The sequence below is a fragment of the Hyperolius riggenbachi genome, chromosome 10 (genome assembly GCF_040937935.1).
Source record: "Hyperolius riggenbachi isolate aHypRig1 chromosome 10, aHypRig1.pri, whole genome shotgun sequence".
Taxonomy (NCBI): Eukaryota; Metazoa; Chordata; class Amphibia; order Anura; family Hyperoliidae; genus Hyperolius; species Hyperolius riggenbachi.
The window spans coordinates 40,985,297-40,999,847 of NC_090655.1; the positions used below are offsets into that span (position 1 = coordinate 40,985,297).

The 14,551-nt window shown below is 42.2% G+C and overlaps 1 protein-coding gene across 9 annotated transcripts in view; it reads right to left on the reverse strand.

The window, feature by feature from the left end:
• Positions 1–14,551, reverse strand: part of ADGRA1 (adhesion G protein-coupled receptor A1) — a 1,508,265-nt gene that overhangs the window by 950,102 nt on the left and 543,612 nt on the right. For all 9 annotated transcript variants that reach the window (XR_011024437.1, XR_011024435.1, XR_011024438.1 and 6 more), the window contains one exon: positions 6,519–6,734. Coding sequence is in view for 2 of the 9 variants with exons in the window: in XM_068257544.1 (XP_068113645.1) it covers positions 6,519–6,734 (216 nt within the window). In the remaining 7 variants the exon portion in view is untranslated. The remainder of the gene's footprint in view (positions 1–6,518; positions 6,735–14,551) is intronic.

The following is a 14,551-nucleotide window of genomic DNA, read 5'->3' on the forward strand; positions in this document are numbered from 1 at the left end:
TTTTTGAGAAAATCGATTTTTAAGTTTCAAGGGCAAAAATGTCTTTTAAATGCGGAAAATGTCAGTTTTTTTTGCACAGGTAACAATAGTGTTTTATTTTTATAGATTCCCCCAAGTGGGAAGAGTTTTACTTACTTCGTTGTGAGTGTGGGAAATATAAAAAAAAAACGACGTGGGGTCCCCCCTCCCAGACCTCTTTAACCCCTTGTCCCCCATGCAGGCTCAGATAGCCAGAATGCGGAGCACCGGCCGCGTGGGGCTCTGCACCCTGACTATACCAGCCCGCATGGTCCATGGATTGGGGGGTCTCGGAAGGGGAGGGGCAGCCAAGCTTTCCCCTCCCCCTCCGAGCCCTTGTCCAATCCAAGGACAAGGGGCTCTTCTTCACCTCCGATGGGCGGTGGAGGTGGAGGCCGCGATTTCCTGGGGGGGGGGGGTCATGGTGGCATCTGGAAGTCCCCTTTAAAAAGGGGTCCCCCAGATGCCCACCCCCCCTCCCAGGAGAAATGAGTATAGGGGTACTTGTACCTCTTACCCATTTCCTTTAAGAGTTAAAAGTAAATAAACACACAAATACTTAGAAAAAGTATTTTAATTGAACAAAAAACATAACCACGAAAAAAGTCCTTTAATATTCTTAATTAACCATTAATACTTACCTGTCCCTTTAAATAAATGATCCCTCGCAATAGCCTCGGAAATGTTCTATCAGTTACAATGTAACAAAGTTATTACAATGTAACAACTTTGTTACATTGTAACTACGCCGCACCCGACGTCACTCGCCGATCAGCCGCCGCATACACTTACGCGTCCTTGCAGGACGCTAAGTCCCCGCCGGCTCCCGCTGTCCACCACGCCCGCATCTGTCACCCACATGTCACCCACATGTGGGTGACATGTGGGAGAGGCGGGGAGGGCAGCGAGAGCCGGCGGGACTTAGCGTCCTGCACGGACCCGACAGAGCTCTGAGCTATATAGCTCAGAGCTCTCTAAGCATCTTTGAATTTGGGCTCCAAGGAGCCCCATTGGTCCTTAGCAGACCAATGGGGTTCCTTCTGATTTGAAGGAACCACATTGGTCTGCTAAGGACCAATGGGGCTCCTTGGAGCCCAAATTCAAAGATGCTTAGAGAGCTCTGAGCTATATAGCTCAGAGCTCTGTCGGGTCTGTGCAGGACGCTAAGTCCCCGCCGGCTCTCGCTGCCCACCCCGCCTCTCCTACATGTCACCTATATACATGCTGGCACCCATAGGTGCCAGCATGTATATGGGTGACAGGTGTGGGCGGAGTGGACGGCGGGAGCCGGCGGGGACTTAGCGTAAGTGTATGCGGCGGCCGGCGGGTGAGCGGCGAGAGACGTCGGGTGCGGTGGAGTTACAAAGTAACAAAGTTGTTACATTGTAACAACTTTGTTACATTGTAACTGATTAGCCAATTTCCGAGGATATTGCGTGGGAACTGGCTTTTAAAGGGACAGGTAAGTATTAATGGTTAATTAAGAATATTAAAGGACTTTTTTCGTGGTTATGTTTTTTGTTCAATTAAAATACTTTTTCTAAGTGTTTGTGTGTTTATTTACTTTTAACTCTTAAAGGAAATGGGTAAGGGGTACAAGTACCCCTATACTCATTTCTCCTGGGAGGGGGGGGTGGGCATCTGGGGGACCCCTTTTTAAAGGGGACTCCCAGATGCCACCATGAACCCCCCCCCAGGAAATCGCGGCCTCCACCTCCACCGCCCATCGGAGGTGGAGAAGAGCCCCTTGTCCTTGGATTGGACAAGGGCTCGGAGGGGGAGGGGAAAGCTTGGCGGCCCCTCCCCTTCCGAGACCCCCCAATCCATGGACCATGCGGGCTGGTATAGTCAGGGTGCGGATCCCCACGCGGCCGGTGCTCCGCATTCTGGCTATCCCAGCCTGCATGGGGGACAAGGGGTTAAAGAGGTCTGGGAGGGGGGACCCCACGTCGTTTTTTTTTTATATTTCCCACACTCAGAACGAAGTAAGTAAAACTCTTCCCACTTGGGGGAATCTATGAAAATAAAACACTATTGTTACCTGTGCAAAAAAAAAATGACATTTTCCGCATTTAAAAGACATTTTTGCCCTTGAAACTTAAAAATCGATTTTCTCAAAAACTATAAGGTCTTTTTGAAAAAAAATTTTTCCTCTTATTCCCACTGATCCCCTTAATATACCCTGGGAATTTGGTGTTCCTAAATTTTAAGCAGGCTTTGCTATTAACCGTTAAAGTCGGCGGGTTTTTAAATGTATTTATTTTTCCATTGAAACTTTAACATCGATTTTCTCAAAAACTATAAGGTCTTTTTGAAAAAAATGTTTTCCCTCTTATTCCTTCTGATCTCCTTAATATATTCTCCAAATTTGAGGCTCTTAGCAATTAAGGGGGCTTTGCTATTAACCCTTAAAGTCGGCGGCTACCTAACATTGATCAATGCGTCAACTTTTCCGTTTGGGAGCATTGCCTTACGCATTAATTGCTAGTAGGAAATTATGCGTAAGGCAATAACGTAACAACCTGCATTACGGTATTCTTACGCGTAATTGCGTAAGGGCTATGCGTAATTACAGACATGAACCGTAGATAAATGTCTACGCCGTAAGCGTAATTCCGCAATGCGTAATAGCGTAAAATTACGCGTAATGATCCGTAAGCGTAGTTTTTTCCATTACGCCCAGCACTGCCCAAAACCCCCTTAACGATGATACCCTTCTTAGTAGAAAACATCAATCTAACCCATTGGCTCATCACTCCAATCCCAGACATTAAAGATCTTCTTACAAATGGAGAACTCAAGCCTTTCTCACAACTACAAACAGAAATTTCCTTACCTACTGTACATCTGAATTCTACACTTATTTGCAACTTAAACAACTCTGGCCTTCCATACTGAATAGCATACCTATCTTCCCTAAAGCCATCTTTTGTTTTTGTTTGTGCAACAACCCCACTAAAAAAGGCATCTCTATGTGTTACATGGAAATACTTAGGTCTTCTGAAAATTGCATTCTAAAATATGTGAAATATTGGTCTTATGAGTTGAATACAGATATTTCGGTTGAACAAGTACGACTAGTGTCTTTGCATATATCAAAGTATTCAAGATGCAACACCCACTGGGAAACGATTCAAAAGATCCTACTACATTGGTACTCTACCCCTTCACGCGTATCTAAACTCAGACGGTCCTTCTCCCGACTGCTGGAGAAACTGCAATTTCCCGGGCACATTACCTCATATTTTATGGTATTGCAAACCCATTCTAGTCCTCTGGAAGGAAATTAATAGTTACATTTCGTCTATTATATGGTCCTCCTTCAAATTAACCCCTCAACTGACTATACTACATGTTGGACTAGACAACATTCCAGTCCCTTACAGATTGCAAATTACTCAGATCCTATGTGTTACCCGACAACATCTGATAGTATCAAACTGGCGTGTCCCATCACCCCCTACATTATCACAAGTCATAGCCCAAACCACCATAAACGTGAGTATGGAGAAAAAGCTACGCCATATTATTGTCTAACCACCCTACTGTCCTACCTTTACTATTCTAAGTGAGTCCCTTTTAAAACACGCAAACACATATCCAGATATAGCACCAGATATGGTTCTTTGTTGATATCTTGTTCATGTTTAAAACCTTATAATGTTAACTTTCAACATTGAATGCTTTTTGTTATTTTCTTCTTTCTGTATATTCTAAATGCTGAATGTATGTTTTTCTCTAGATACATATTTTTTTACATTAGTGTATACATTCATTTTTGGCAATAAAAATGAATAATAATAATAAAAAAAAAACAGTTCAAAGGGGCCCTAATTCAATTCCCTTTTTCTCCTAGGTCATGTTTCCCCACCTTAAAGTGACACTGAAGTGGAAAAAAAAACTTCTCATTTAATAAATTGTATGTGTAGTGCTGATAATAATTTATAGAACATTAGTAGCAAAGAAAATAGTCTCATTTTTATTTTCAGACATATTGCTTTTTTATACAACACTGCATATTTCTGTCACATTTGCAAGTACAAGCCATGCTCTGTATTTGAAACTAAAAACAAGCAGAGGTAATGACCCTTTATACTTCCCTGCAGTAAAACTGTTATAAATCTGTATCTGACTGTTTCTTTAATGTATAAGTGCTCCAAAAAAACAGTGACCCAAGTTGCGTCAAAGAGCTCAGAGAAGCTCTTTTGCATAGATAACTGAAGTTTCTTAACTCTTTCTGTTCTGGAAATAATATTAGAATCATTTCTTTGCTATTAATGCTCTATGTCTTAACTGTACTACACATACAATTTATTATATAATAAGTTTATTTTTGTTTCAGATTCCTTTTAAGTCACTCACCAGCAAGCAAGAAAAAAATACTCTGTTGCTATGTAATGAAAAGTTATTTTAATAGGCACTGAACATTTTTGTTTTAGGTGAAAATTTAGGAGAAAAAGTGAAATGAATAAGGGCCAAAGTGAGAACAAAAATTATCCAACAAAAGTACCAAAGTGATATCAACAACAATTAGATTACCAAAAATATCTCCAAACTTCCAAGTTTACATCTTCATTGTTATGGAGAAAGGTGGGCTTCCCCTGAAACAGAACCATTTTACTGAAAACAAATATAGATTTCATACCCTTGTTATTCCTTTTAGGTTTTCAATTTTCACCTGAGTTTGAGTCATCAAATGATTCACTGTTGTATTTCTTTATCATTATTTATGTCTATGTTTCAATCAAGCTAGAAGATTAGGAACAAGCACTGAAAACATACAGGTACCTTCATTAAACATTATGCATCAAATGTGTTTCTACATGCATTGAGAAGATCCTCAGAATGAGAAGTCATGGAGCACAAAACCTTCTTTCAGTTAAAACATCATCTCATGCCTCCAATATAGGAGAAACTTTGGTGATCACAACTCTGCATCTACTATCTTACAAATGCCCCTAAAGGAGGAACTTTGGTCGTCTTCGCTCTTTTTCTGTTCTCTCAAGCCTCATATAGTAGGAACGCTGACGTTCCCAACACAGATCATTATTCACAATTATGCCTATACGTAATTGCAAATTCGTAATTCAATATAATCATTCATAATTACACATGAATTTATGCGTAATTTGTGCCGACTTTGGCAGTGATTTGCAAAGCCCCCATACATGCTTTTGCTACATATGTTAAGGAGGATAGTGGATACAAGTCAAAAAAAATATTTTTCAAAAAGACCTTGTAGATTTTGAGAAAATCAATTTTAAAAATGCAAAGAAAAATGGTTTTTCAACCCAGAAAGATGACAGTTTAAAAACCATATTTTTTTGTATTTTTTTTAAATCGATTTTCTCAAAAACAAGGTCTTTTTGAACAATTATTTTTGTAACTTGTACCCACTTTTCTCCTGAACATATGTAGCAATTTTGGTAGCAATAGCATGTATGGGGACTTTGCAATTCACCGCCAAAGTCGGCACAAAATTAAATAAAATAAAAAATTAGGTGTAATTTCACATTACGATTATGATCCCTAATTGCATATTACGATGCATAATTATGCATGGGCGTAAATTCTGCTCGTCACTACTGATAGGGTCAACTCATGCCACTCCTCTGTGGGGTGGGCTTGAGTTGCCCATCACCTCACTTATTTCTAGTAGGTGTGGCAATGGAGTTGCCAATTCTGTCCTCCATCTCATAACCTTATGATTAGGTCTCAGGAGAAATTTCATAGCTAGTACACATCATGAACACATGGCTGGGCAGTTGATGCTAATGTAATTTATGGCTGGTTCACACAGACATTTCCTGAGGGTGGAAACATTGGCTGTTAAGCGCTGCCCATTAAAAAGAATGGTGCTGTGGTTTACCGCCATACACGCAAACAGCATGGTTATATCCCTATTTTTCTCATCATCTGTCCGACACTTAATTGATCCTGGAATATATCCTGCAAGCGCGCAGAAAAGCATTTAGATGAGATGCGAGCAGAGGCTCATGTGAACCAGCCCTAAATTAACCACTTGACCTCCAAGGGTTTTTAAAAATAATGAAAATGTATTTCATTTTTCTATGGGAAGGTGTATAATAGGGTATTTGGATGTGGTTTTACTTTTTGGCCACAAGATGGAGATACAGAGTTAGTGTGTTCTAAAAATAGAAACAGAACCAAGTGTTTATTATTTGTTTATATTTGTGTAATTACAGGGGTTAACCCTATCTGGTGGTGGTAAAGCAGTTAAATTGCTAGCCATGGCATGCTAGGATAACTACCAAATCTATGCTATTAACTCCATCAAGTGCCAAATCATAAATTGCGACAAAAGCTGCATAGTTGTCATTCTAGTACACATGAAATGTAAGAAATTAGTTGCTGATTAAATCTGTCCTCATCTCTAAATGGCAATATCCAATGCAAAAGCATGCTCCTTTAAATAAAACTTTGAACGCTACTTAGACAACAAAGTGCATTAGTATAATTAGCATTTGATGCACACTTACTTTGGCCGAGACGTTCAGCAATGAGCTGCTCAGACTGCCAGAGGTACACTTTAAAATTAAATTGTGGCTGTGATTATTCTCCGCATCTACATCCTTATTACCGCGGATCAATGATCTCTCCGAGTGTGCAGATGTTCTCTGGTAGGCAATGCAAGTCATGCCAATAAAGGTTGCTGGTTTGATTAGGACGGCCTCCAGTGCGATGTTAAGGGAAACCTGTCAGAACACATTGAGGAGCTGGTCATTTGCCAAAGTGTTTAAGGAATCAACAACACACCAAAATGACGTTAGTTAGGGAAGCTACATGGACATCTGTTACTGCGCACCACATGTATCGGGACTGCCAGGCAAATAAATTACCTGACAAATTGCTTTTCTTTTAAGCAAATCAACACCGCGTCTTATTATATCACCTTTTAACAGCAAGTAAACAGCAAGTAAATAAATGAATTCTCGGATAAAATAGGTTCAAATTATTCACACCTCTGCTCACTGATTACTGGTCACTAAACAACAAATTTTGAGTAACTTGAGTATATTAAAGATATAAATTATGGTTATGTGATCATATCTCTCCAATCCAGCGAGCTAGACGAAATTTAACCCAGGATTGAAATTCATTCCAATCAGTAGCTGATACCCCTTTTCCAATAAGAAAACTTTAACTTTTCTAAAATAGATGATCAGGGACATCTGAATGGCTGATATTTTGGTAAAATCCCTCCCACAGTATGAAGTCATGGCCATGATCAAGACAGTTTCCTGTTTATGAACCTTGTTGTATTGGGGGAAATATCATCTGTTTCCAACTGTATTCCCTCTATGCACATATAATACAAATTGCAGCATTCACAAAAAAAAGGCAAAAGCATGCACCTTCTGTCATTCAAGGTTTACTGGCTTAGTCTAACAGTCCATGGGCTTGATTTACTAAGCGGTGCTAACCTACTTAGCACGTCTAAAGTCTTTAGGCGTGCTAACCAGGGTGCTAAGTAGGTTAGCACCGGTTTTCTCAATCAGATCACGCTAAGTACCACGCGCAAAGTTTTGCGCGCGCAAAGTCCTATGCTCGCGCTAAGTCCCATAGGCTTTAGTGGGCACTTCACGCGGAGCGCCCTGCGCTCTGTGCAGTGTGCGCGCAAAACTTTGCGCGCGGTACTTTGCGCACAATCACTACTTCTCACATTTCAACTGAGTTTAGATGTGCTAAGGGCCAGTGCTAAAGTTAGCACCGTTTTGTAAATCGAGCCCCATATACATCCATTCACATTGAATACATCAAATATCAAGCAGGTGTGCTGTCGCTGTAACACGAGGTATATCTTACGTGTCCTGGGTGTAGCAGGGTGTGGTGGAGGTGGTGCTGGAGGTGGTTGGAGGCTCAGAGCGGTGGAGAGATGGCCATTTCGCGTCTGAACTGATGCTTAGTCACGCGTACCACTGTGGCAAGAAGGGAAAAGCTTCCGGTCTAAAATGGAGCAAAGCACTACCCCTTTTGGAAGCGTTGCTTCCTGTGAAACGTATGACTGGTTGCCTTGGAGATGCGGCGCCATACAGAATGCACTGGGGGCGGAAAAAATAGTACTCCGCCCTCTGTTGCCATGGGATCGGCATCAACATGCCATTCAACGTCCCATAAGAGCGCCGAAATACATTGGCGCAAATCAGCCGTGCTGCACTTGCATGTCCATGCAAAATTAGTACATATGGTCATGACATTACAAGAGTGCAGCATCAGGCTGAAAAGAGGAGGCAGAAAAGTATAAAGTGCAAAGGCTATGCGGTCACCCGCGATCTGCGAGGCAATTAGAACAGTGAATTTTTGAAGTGACTGTGTACATTATTTAAAAATCCCCTTCAAGTTCTTAATGTAACGAAGGGAATATTTAGGTTCACACAATAGGGAATTTTCCCATCTATTAGGCCACCTGTATGTATGATAGTTAAGGATGTATTGTATATGTATTTCCTGTAGCATAATTATGGGAACACGCGGTTAGTCCTCTAGCTAGACTCCAAGCTATGTACCTTTGACTGACCTACATTTAGCCTTCTTAGTAAATTTTTGAAAAATAATTTACACTGTCACTTTAAAAATTCACTGTTCTAATTGCCTCGCAGATCGCAGGTGACATCTACCGATTCTGCAGCCAATCGAACATCTGATTCTATAATTATTAACGAATATGATTAAAAAAATCAGTGGCGTAACAAGCATACGCGGTCAAATGCATCAATCTGACATGCTGGGAAATCTCGAGCCAGTGTGGTTGATCAGTTGGATATCAGTGACTGCATGCAATATTGTGACAAGTGACAATTGCAACGGAACTCCCAACCGCTGTGCCCCCCAAATGTAAATGTGCTCCCCATGCATTAAAATGCTTTGACTGCTGTTGCCCACTCCTAATGAAAAAGGTGCACATACATCATCTACTTCCACACTGGCACCCCATATGGCTACCGGCATATAGCACGTGGGGTGCGCATGTGACGCCACATACCCGCTCCACACGCTATATGCCAATAGTCACAAGGGGTGCCAGTGAACTAGAATACTATTTAGGGGCACCTTTGTTAATAGCAGCAGGCAACAGCAGACAGGTAAAGTATTTTAATGCACAGGGGGCACATTTACATTTCGGGCAGCGACGGAGGTGGTGAGACAGAATCACAAGGCCGATCCACAAAAGATTTCATGCTGAAATAAATCGGGAATCGGCCTGCAGTGTATGGGCAGGCAACAGGGGTCTCTCTGATCAGATTTGATCAGAGAGAGATCTTTCTCTTGGTCGATCTAGCCATATATCGCTAGATGGGCACCTTAAGTCTCACCCTCTTATCTCTTGCAACAGATAATGGAATGTAAAGCTGCCACAGACTCTGCGGAAGACACAGCAAATGCAGCTAGGCAGCAATACAATGATTGTTTTAACTGCTTGAGGACCACAGGCTTACAAACTACTAGTGACCTGGCCATTTTTTACAATTCAGCACACTGCTGCTTTAACAGCGTGCTGCACGGCCATACGAATTAGCACACAAATTTTGCCACCAAGTGAGCTTTTGGTTGATGGGATCTGATTTCTGCTGCATTTTCTTTTAATTTTTTTTTTAACCACTTGCCGACCAGGGCTTTCTGCACTGATCGGTGCTACGTGGGCTCTCCAGCCCGCAGCACCGATCAGGAGTGAGCCTTGGTGATCAGACTACCCCCCTTTTTTCCCCACTAGGGGGATGTCCTGCTGGGGGGGTCTGATCACCGCCGGCTTGCTGCGCTTTGCGGGGGGGCTCTTCAAAGCCCCCCTCCGCAGCGTTTTCGGCGCTCCGTCCCTCTCCCTCCCTCTCCCTCCCCCTGTGAGCTGCGCAGGACGGATTTCCGTCCTGCGCATTGAAGGATAGGATTCAGCCTATCATATGCCGGTGATCCCCGGCCAATCAGAGGCCGGGGATCGCCGATCTGCCTTACGGCGCTGCTGCACAGCAGCGCCGTTTGATGTAAACAGCAGGGATTTCTTCCCCGCCTGTTTACATTTTGCCGGCAAGCCGCGATCGGCGGCTCTCCGGCTGTTCACGGAGACACCCTCCGTGAACTGACATGGAAAGGCCACTCGATCGAGCGGCCGTTTCCATGGTAACCCGCAGACGACCAGTTTACGCCAATCGGCGTTAGCTGGTCGTCAAGAGGTTAAATTATCCCACCCACTCTCTCTGCCCCCCCCCCCCCCCCCGGGATCCAATCAGTACGATCACCTGTCATAGGCATCAGCCTATGAGAGGGATTGCGTTGTGAGCCTCTCCTGGGGACAGCTTAGTGACAGAGCTGTCCACATACAGAGCTGCACTGCATATGCATGCACAATCCCCGCTAATCTCCGATCCCAGGACTTGATGCCAATCAGCATTAGGTGGCCCTGGGGGAGCCACTCTGGCATTAGGTGGTCGCAAAGTGGTTAAAGAGTACCTGAACTGACATGTCAAGGTAAATGTGTATGCACAGTGTCAGTCCTGCATACAGCTAGGTCTCCATTTTTTCTTTTTCTTTCTGAGAGAAACATTCAGGTATGCAAGTGACAGTTTCTCTCTAGTTTGGACCTAGTTGGATAATAACTCTCACGGATAACTAGTTACAGCCATAAAACTAGTTCCAGACAGAGAACTGCAGTGAATAAATAAAAAAGGATAACAGTTAACAGATTGGGACTTTGAGCTGTGTCAGTATGAAAGACTGTGTCATTCAGCAGAAACAGTAAAGCATTAAACCTACATTTTTCAGTTTTAAACAGAAAATAACGCTGTATGAGTGAGTAAGAGGCTTTATATCATCTCATCAGCTTATTTTCAGTTCATGTCCAGTTTAACCTAAAAGCAAAACTTTGCTAAAACATTTAGTATGACCATCATCCCCTCCCAATAAGCAGATAATCAGCAATAAGTGTGCTTTCATTAGTGTTTCGGCTAGTTTAACACTAATGAATACCCCCCCCCCCCCCCCCCCCCCCCAAGTAATATCACCTTCCTGCTTTTCTTATGATTTGAAAATCTCTTGCTAATGTAATGCTGTGTGTGTGATCCCACTTGAGGATTTTAAAGAATCACCCGTAGCATTACATTAGCAAGAGCTTTTCAAATCACAATTGCTTAGCTCTAGGCTAACACTGAATAAGTTTAGATAACTTTTTCACAAATCTTTGTGCATGTACATTAATGCATGTGCTTGCGAATATACTAGCTCTGGTCTGGCAATGAGCAGATCCATATAGTTAGCTGGCAATGAGCAAATCCAGCCCCTCAGTTTGATTTCACATCGGGTTCACTTTTAAAAATAAAATATGCTCTGTTGGTGTTGTCCCCCTTGGTGTGCAAGTTAGTACCAGGGCTGGCGCTTCCATTGTGACAAAGGGGGCAATTGCCTCAGGGCCCTGACCACTCATGGAACCCCCCCGCCCCACTGGACCCCCCAGGTGGTCTCCCACTGCCTCCTCCTGCATTTTCCGGGCCCGCATGTTCTTTAGCTGGGTCTGAGCTGCCTTATAACAACTTACCTGTACTGGCGGCTGCTCCTTTGCAATCTTCATCTACACCCATGCTGTTTGTGTCTTCTGCATGCCTGGTGCATGTTATTTACACATAACATTCGCTGGATGAAGAAGACTGACTGGCTGAAGACGAAAATTGGACAGGAGCAGCCGCCGATACAAGTGAGTTGTTATAAGAAAGCTCAGGCTCAGCTCTCAACTACAGGGGCCACAGGAGCAGTCAGTGAGAGACCACCTGGGAGGTCCAGTGAAGCGGGGAATCAGGGCTGACTGTGCTTGCTTGGGGGGAGGGGGTAGAGTAGTGGGCCCCCAAAGTACTATTGCCCCTGGGCCCCTGCATGGCTTACACCAGCCCTGGTCAGTACAACCCAGAGTCAGATCTTGTTTACCCGAAGCAGTTTGTTCAACTGTTAATAAATAAGTGGTCAATAAGTTCCTTTAACATGAACCAAAGGCAACAAAATCTCCAAAAGTGAATGGATGCAGCCTGTAATTTCCAAGCTACATTCAGCAAACCAAAGGCAGTAATCAATACAGGCAGCTCCCAGTTCCAGACTCCTATTTATTAATGCTAAGGAGATGTGGCTGAATATCCTCCTAAGCACATCCTCCGCTTGGCTACCTCTGCCCTCTTATCATAATCAAAACCAGACTCACAAATGGCTCTCTGTAGCATTATGATGTGAAAACACTTTAGAGGCAACTTACATATCATTATAGCCCAATTACCAGGTTAATTGATAGCGAGTAATAGTTAAACGACTTTGCTGAAAGTTGAGGTCAGCCAAGATATTACTGGAGCAATAGAAGGCTGCGCAGAATGATGTGCGCTGCTGGAAAATAAAACATCCCACATGCATCTCAAATTTCCTTTTCAACGCGGCCCTTAGGATTTCAGTAAAAAAGTAATTTCGGAATATTTCAGAAGTAATAAATGAATGCACTGTTGTAAAACAAGGTTGCTTGTTTTACTAGATTAAATAAATGTATACAACTGTCATAATACACACACAGCAGCACCAGAGTGCAGATAAACAAGCAAATCAATATACAGGTAATAAGACTACTGCTGACAAGACAGAATACTAATGTATATAGACCAAAATGAAAATACTGCAGCATGCAAAGGCAAGGCACAAAGCAAAGTACAGCTACATGTTTCGGATGGTACTAATATACATTTGTTTGGGATTTTCAATAAAGGATGTAGAGCATTACAAAAATGTGCTGGCGATAAAAATTGCCCAGCAAGCTCATGGTGAACCAGAACTCCTAGCTGTGTGTAAGGGAAACAGGAAAAAAGGGCGCAGGCAGCTAGTGGACAAAATGGGTGCCGCCATTCACTCCCATTATAAATATCAGAGGCGCCAGGCTATGTACCGCACCGCATTGGTGATATGCTCCTATTTATTGCCTGAGGAAGTGGGATATACCCGCGAAACTCGTTGCACCTTGTTCGGAGTATGTAAATAAACTGATTTTTGCTTAAAACAGCAATTTTTGTGTCTGTTATGGAGGGGTAAGTCCACCGCTACCTACTTCATATTAAAAAGTGGGGGTAATTGGGATAAAAACAGTGGAAAAGGTAATTGTGAGCAGTGATTTTTATCCCAATCACCCCCACTTTTTAATACCCATTTCACCTCTGATGTTTGATATTTATTTATAATTTTTATATATATTTTATTTTTATACAATTTAATGACTGTATGACTACACATGGGTTATGAGCCAATTATCTCTGTTTACAGCTATTGCTCCGTTGTTATTGCCTGATGAAGCGGGATCAAAACTGCGCAACGCGTTGCATATTTGGAGTTCATAAATAAAATATATTGACTGTGTTTACTACAGTCGTTGTGTGTCTACTTGGAGGAGGTAAATCCACCACTACCTCCTCTATTTACCAAGAATTTGGTTTTTAAGCTCATTTAGCTTCCTTTTATCCTTTTGGCGCCTCTGTTCTCCTGCATAATAAATGAAGGTTATTCACAATAATATACAATTACAACGATTAAACATATATTATCGGTTTTTTTTTTTAAGAAACGTAAAAATAAGTTTCACTTTTGAAACAGGGAAGATTAACGTTTTCACAATTGCCGATTTCATGCACATTTAATGATTTATAAATTTGTAAAACATTATTTTTAAACGAAATACAGCACAATATTTTTATAAACGCTATTAGTGCTTATTGTTTACACCCCGTGCCCTTTTTTCCCGACACCCTTTTTTGACGTACGCGTGTGTAAGGGGCTACAAAAGACCAAAAAGCCCTCTTACTAAAATGTTATGCAAAACAAAAGTTTTCCTTCTTAACCAGTTCAGGATCGCATTAAGAAGAATCTACACCGCATCTGCGGCTCTCTAGTTCTGATGCGGCATAGGTTCTAAACCGCAGCTTACAGTGGTCCCACACTGATTGCTGTTTGCCGCGTCTGCGGCCTCAGCTGTCATATGACAGCCAAGCTTCCTCCTGTCAGTAAGGAGTCAGTTTCATTGGATCCTTACCAGGTGATCACTGTGAGTCGATCACAGTAATCACAGACCAGCTGCATGAAGAAAAAGGACACCAGAGGTGAAAATAAAATAATTAAATACACAATTGTATCTATCTTCTCCTAAAATTGACTTAAGATATCCTGCAGTTTTATTTTATGTTTAAATCTACTTTTTAAGTTTTAACGGTTTTATTGTTTTTGCTCAGTGACACATTCATTGCCAGAGCTAAAATCTATGAACTATTGATCCTTTCTATCTCCTGCTCTCAGAAGCCATTTTCTGCTAGGAAAGTGTTTTATAGTTGAAATTTCTTATCAGTGAGGGTCACACTGTAGTCACTGCCTGTCAGTCAGGACTGAGTCAGCCACTTACATACCTGATATTTAACTCTTTCAGGCAGCGAAATAAAAAAAAGGAACACAGCATAGTTATTTGTGTGCTAGGCCCTGTACATACACATGTCTATCTCATCATGTCACGTCACCTCAG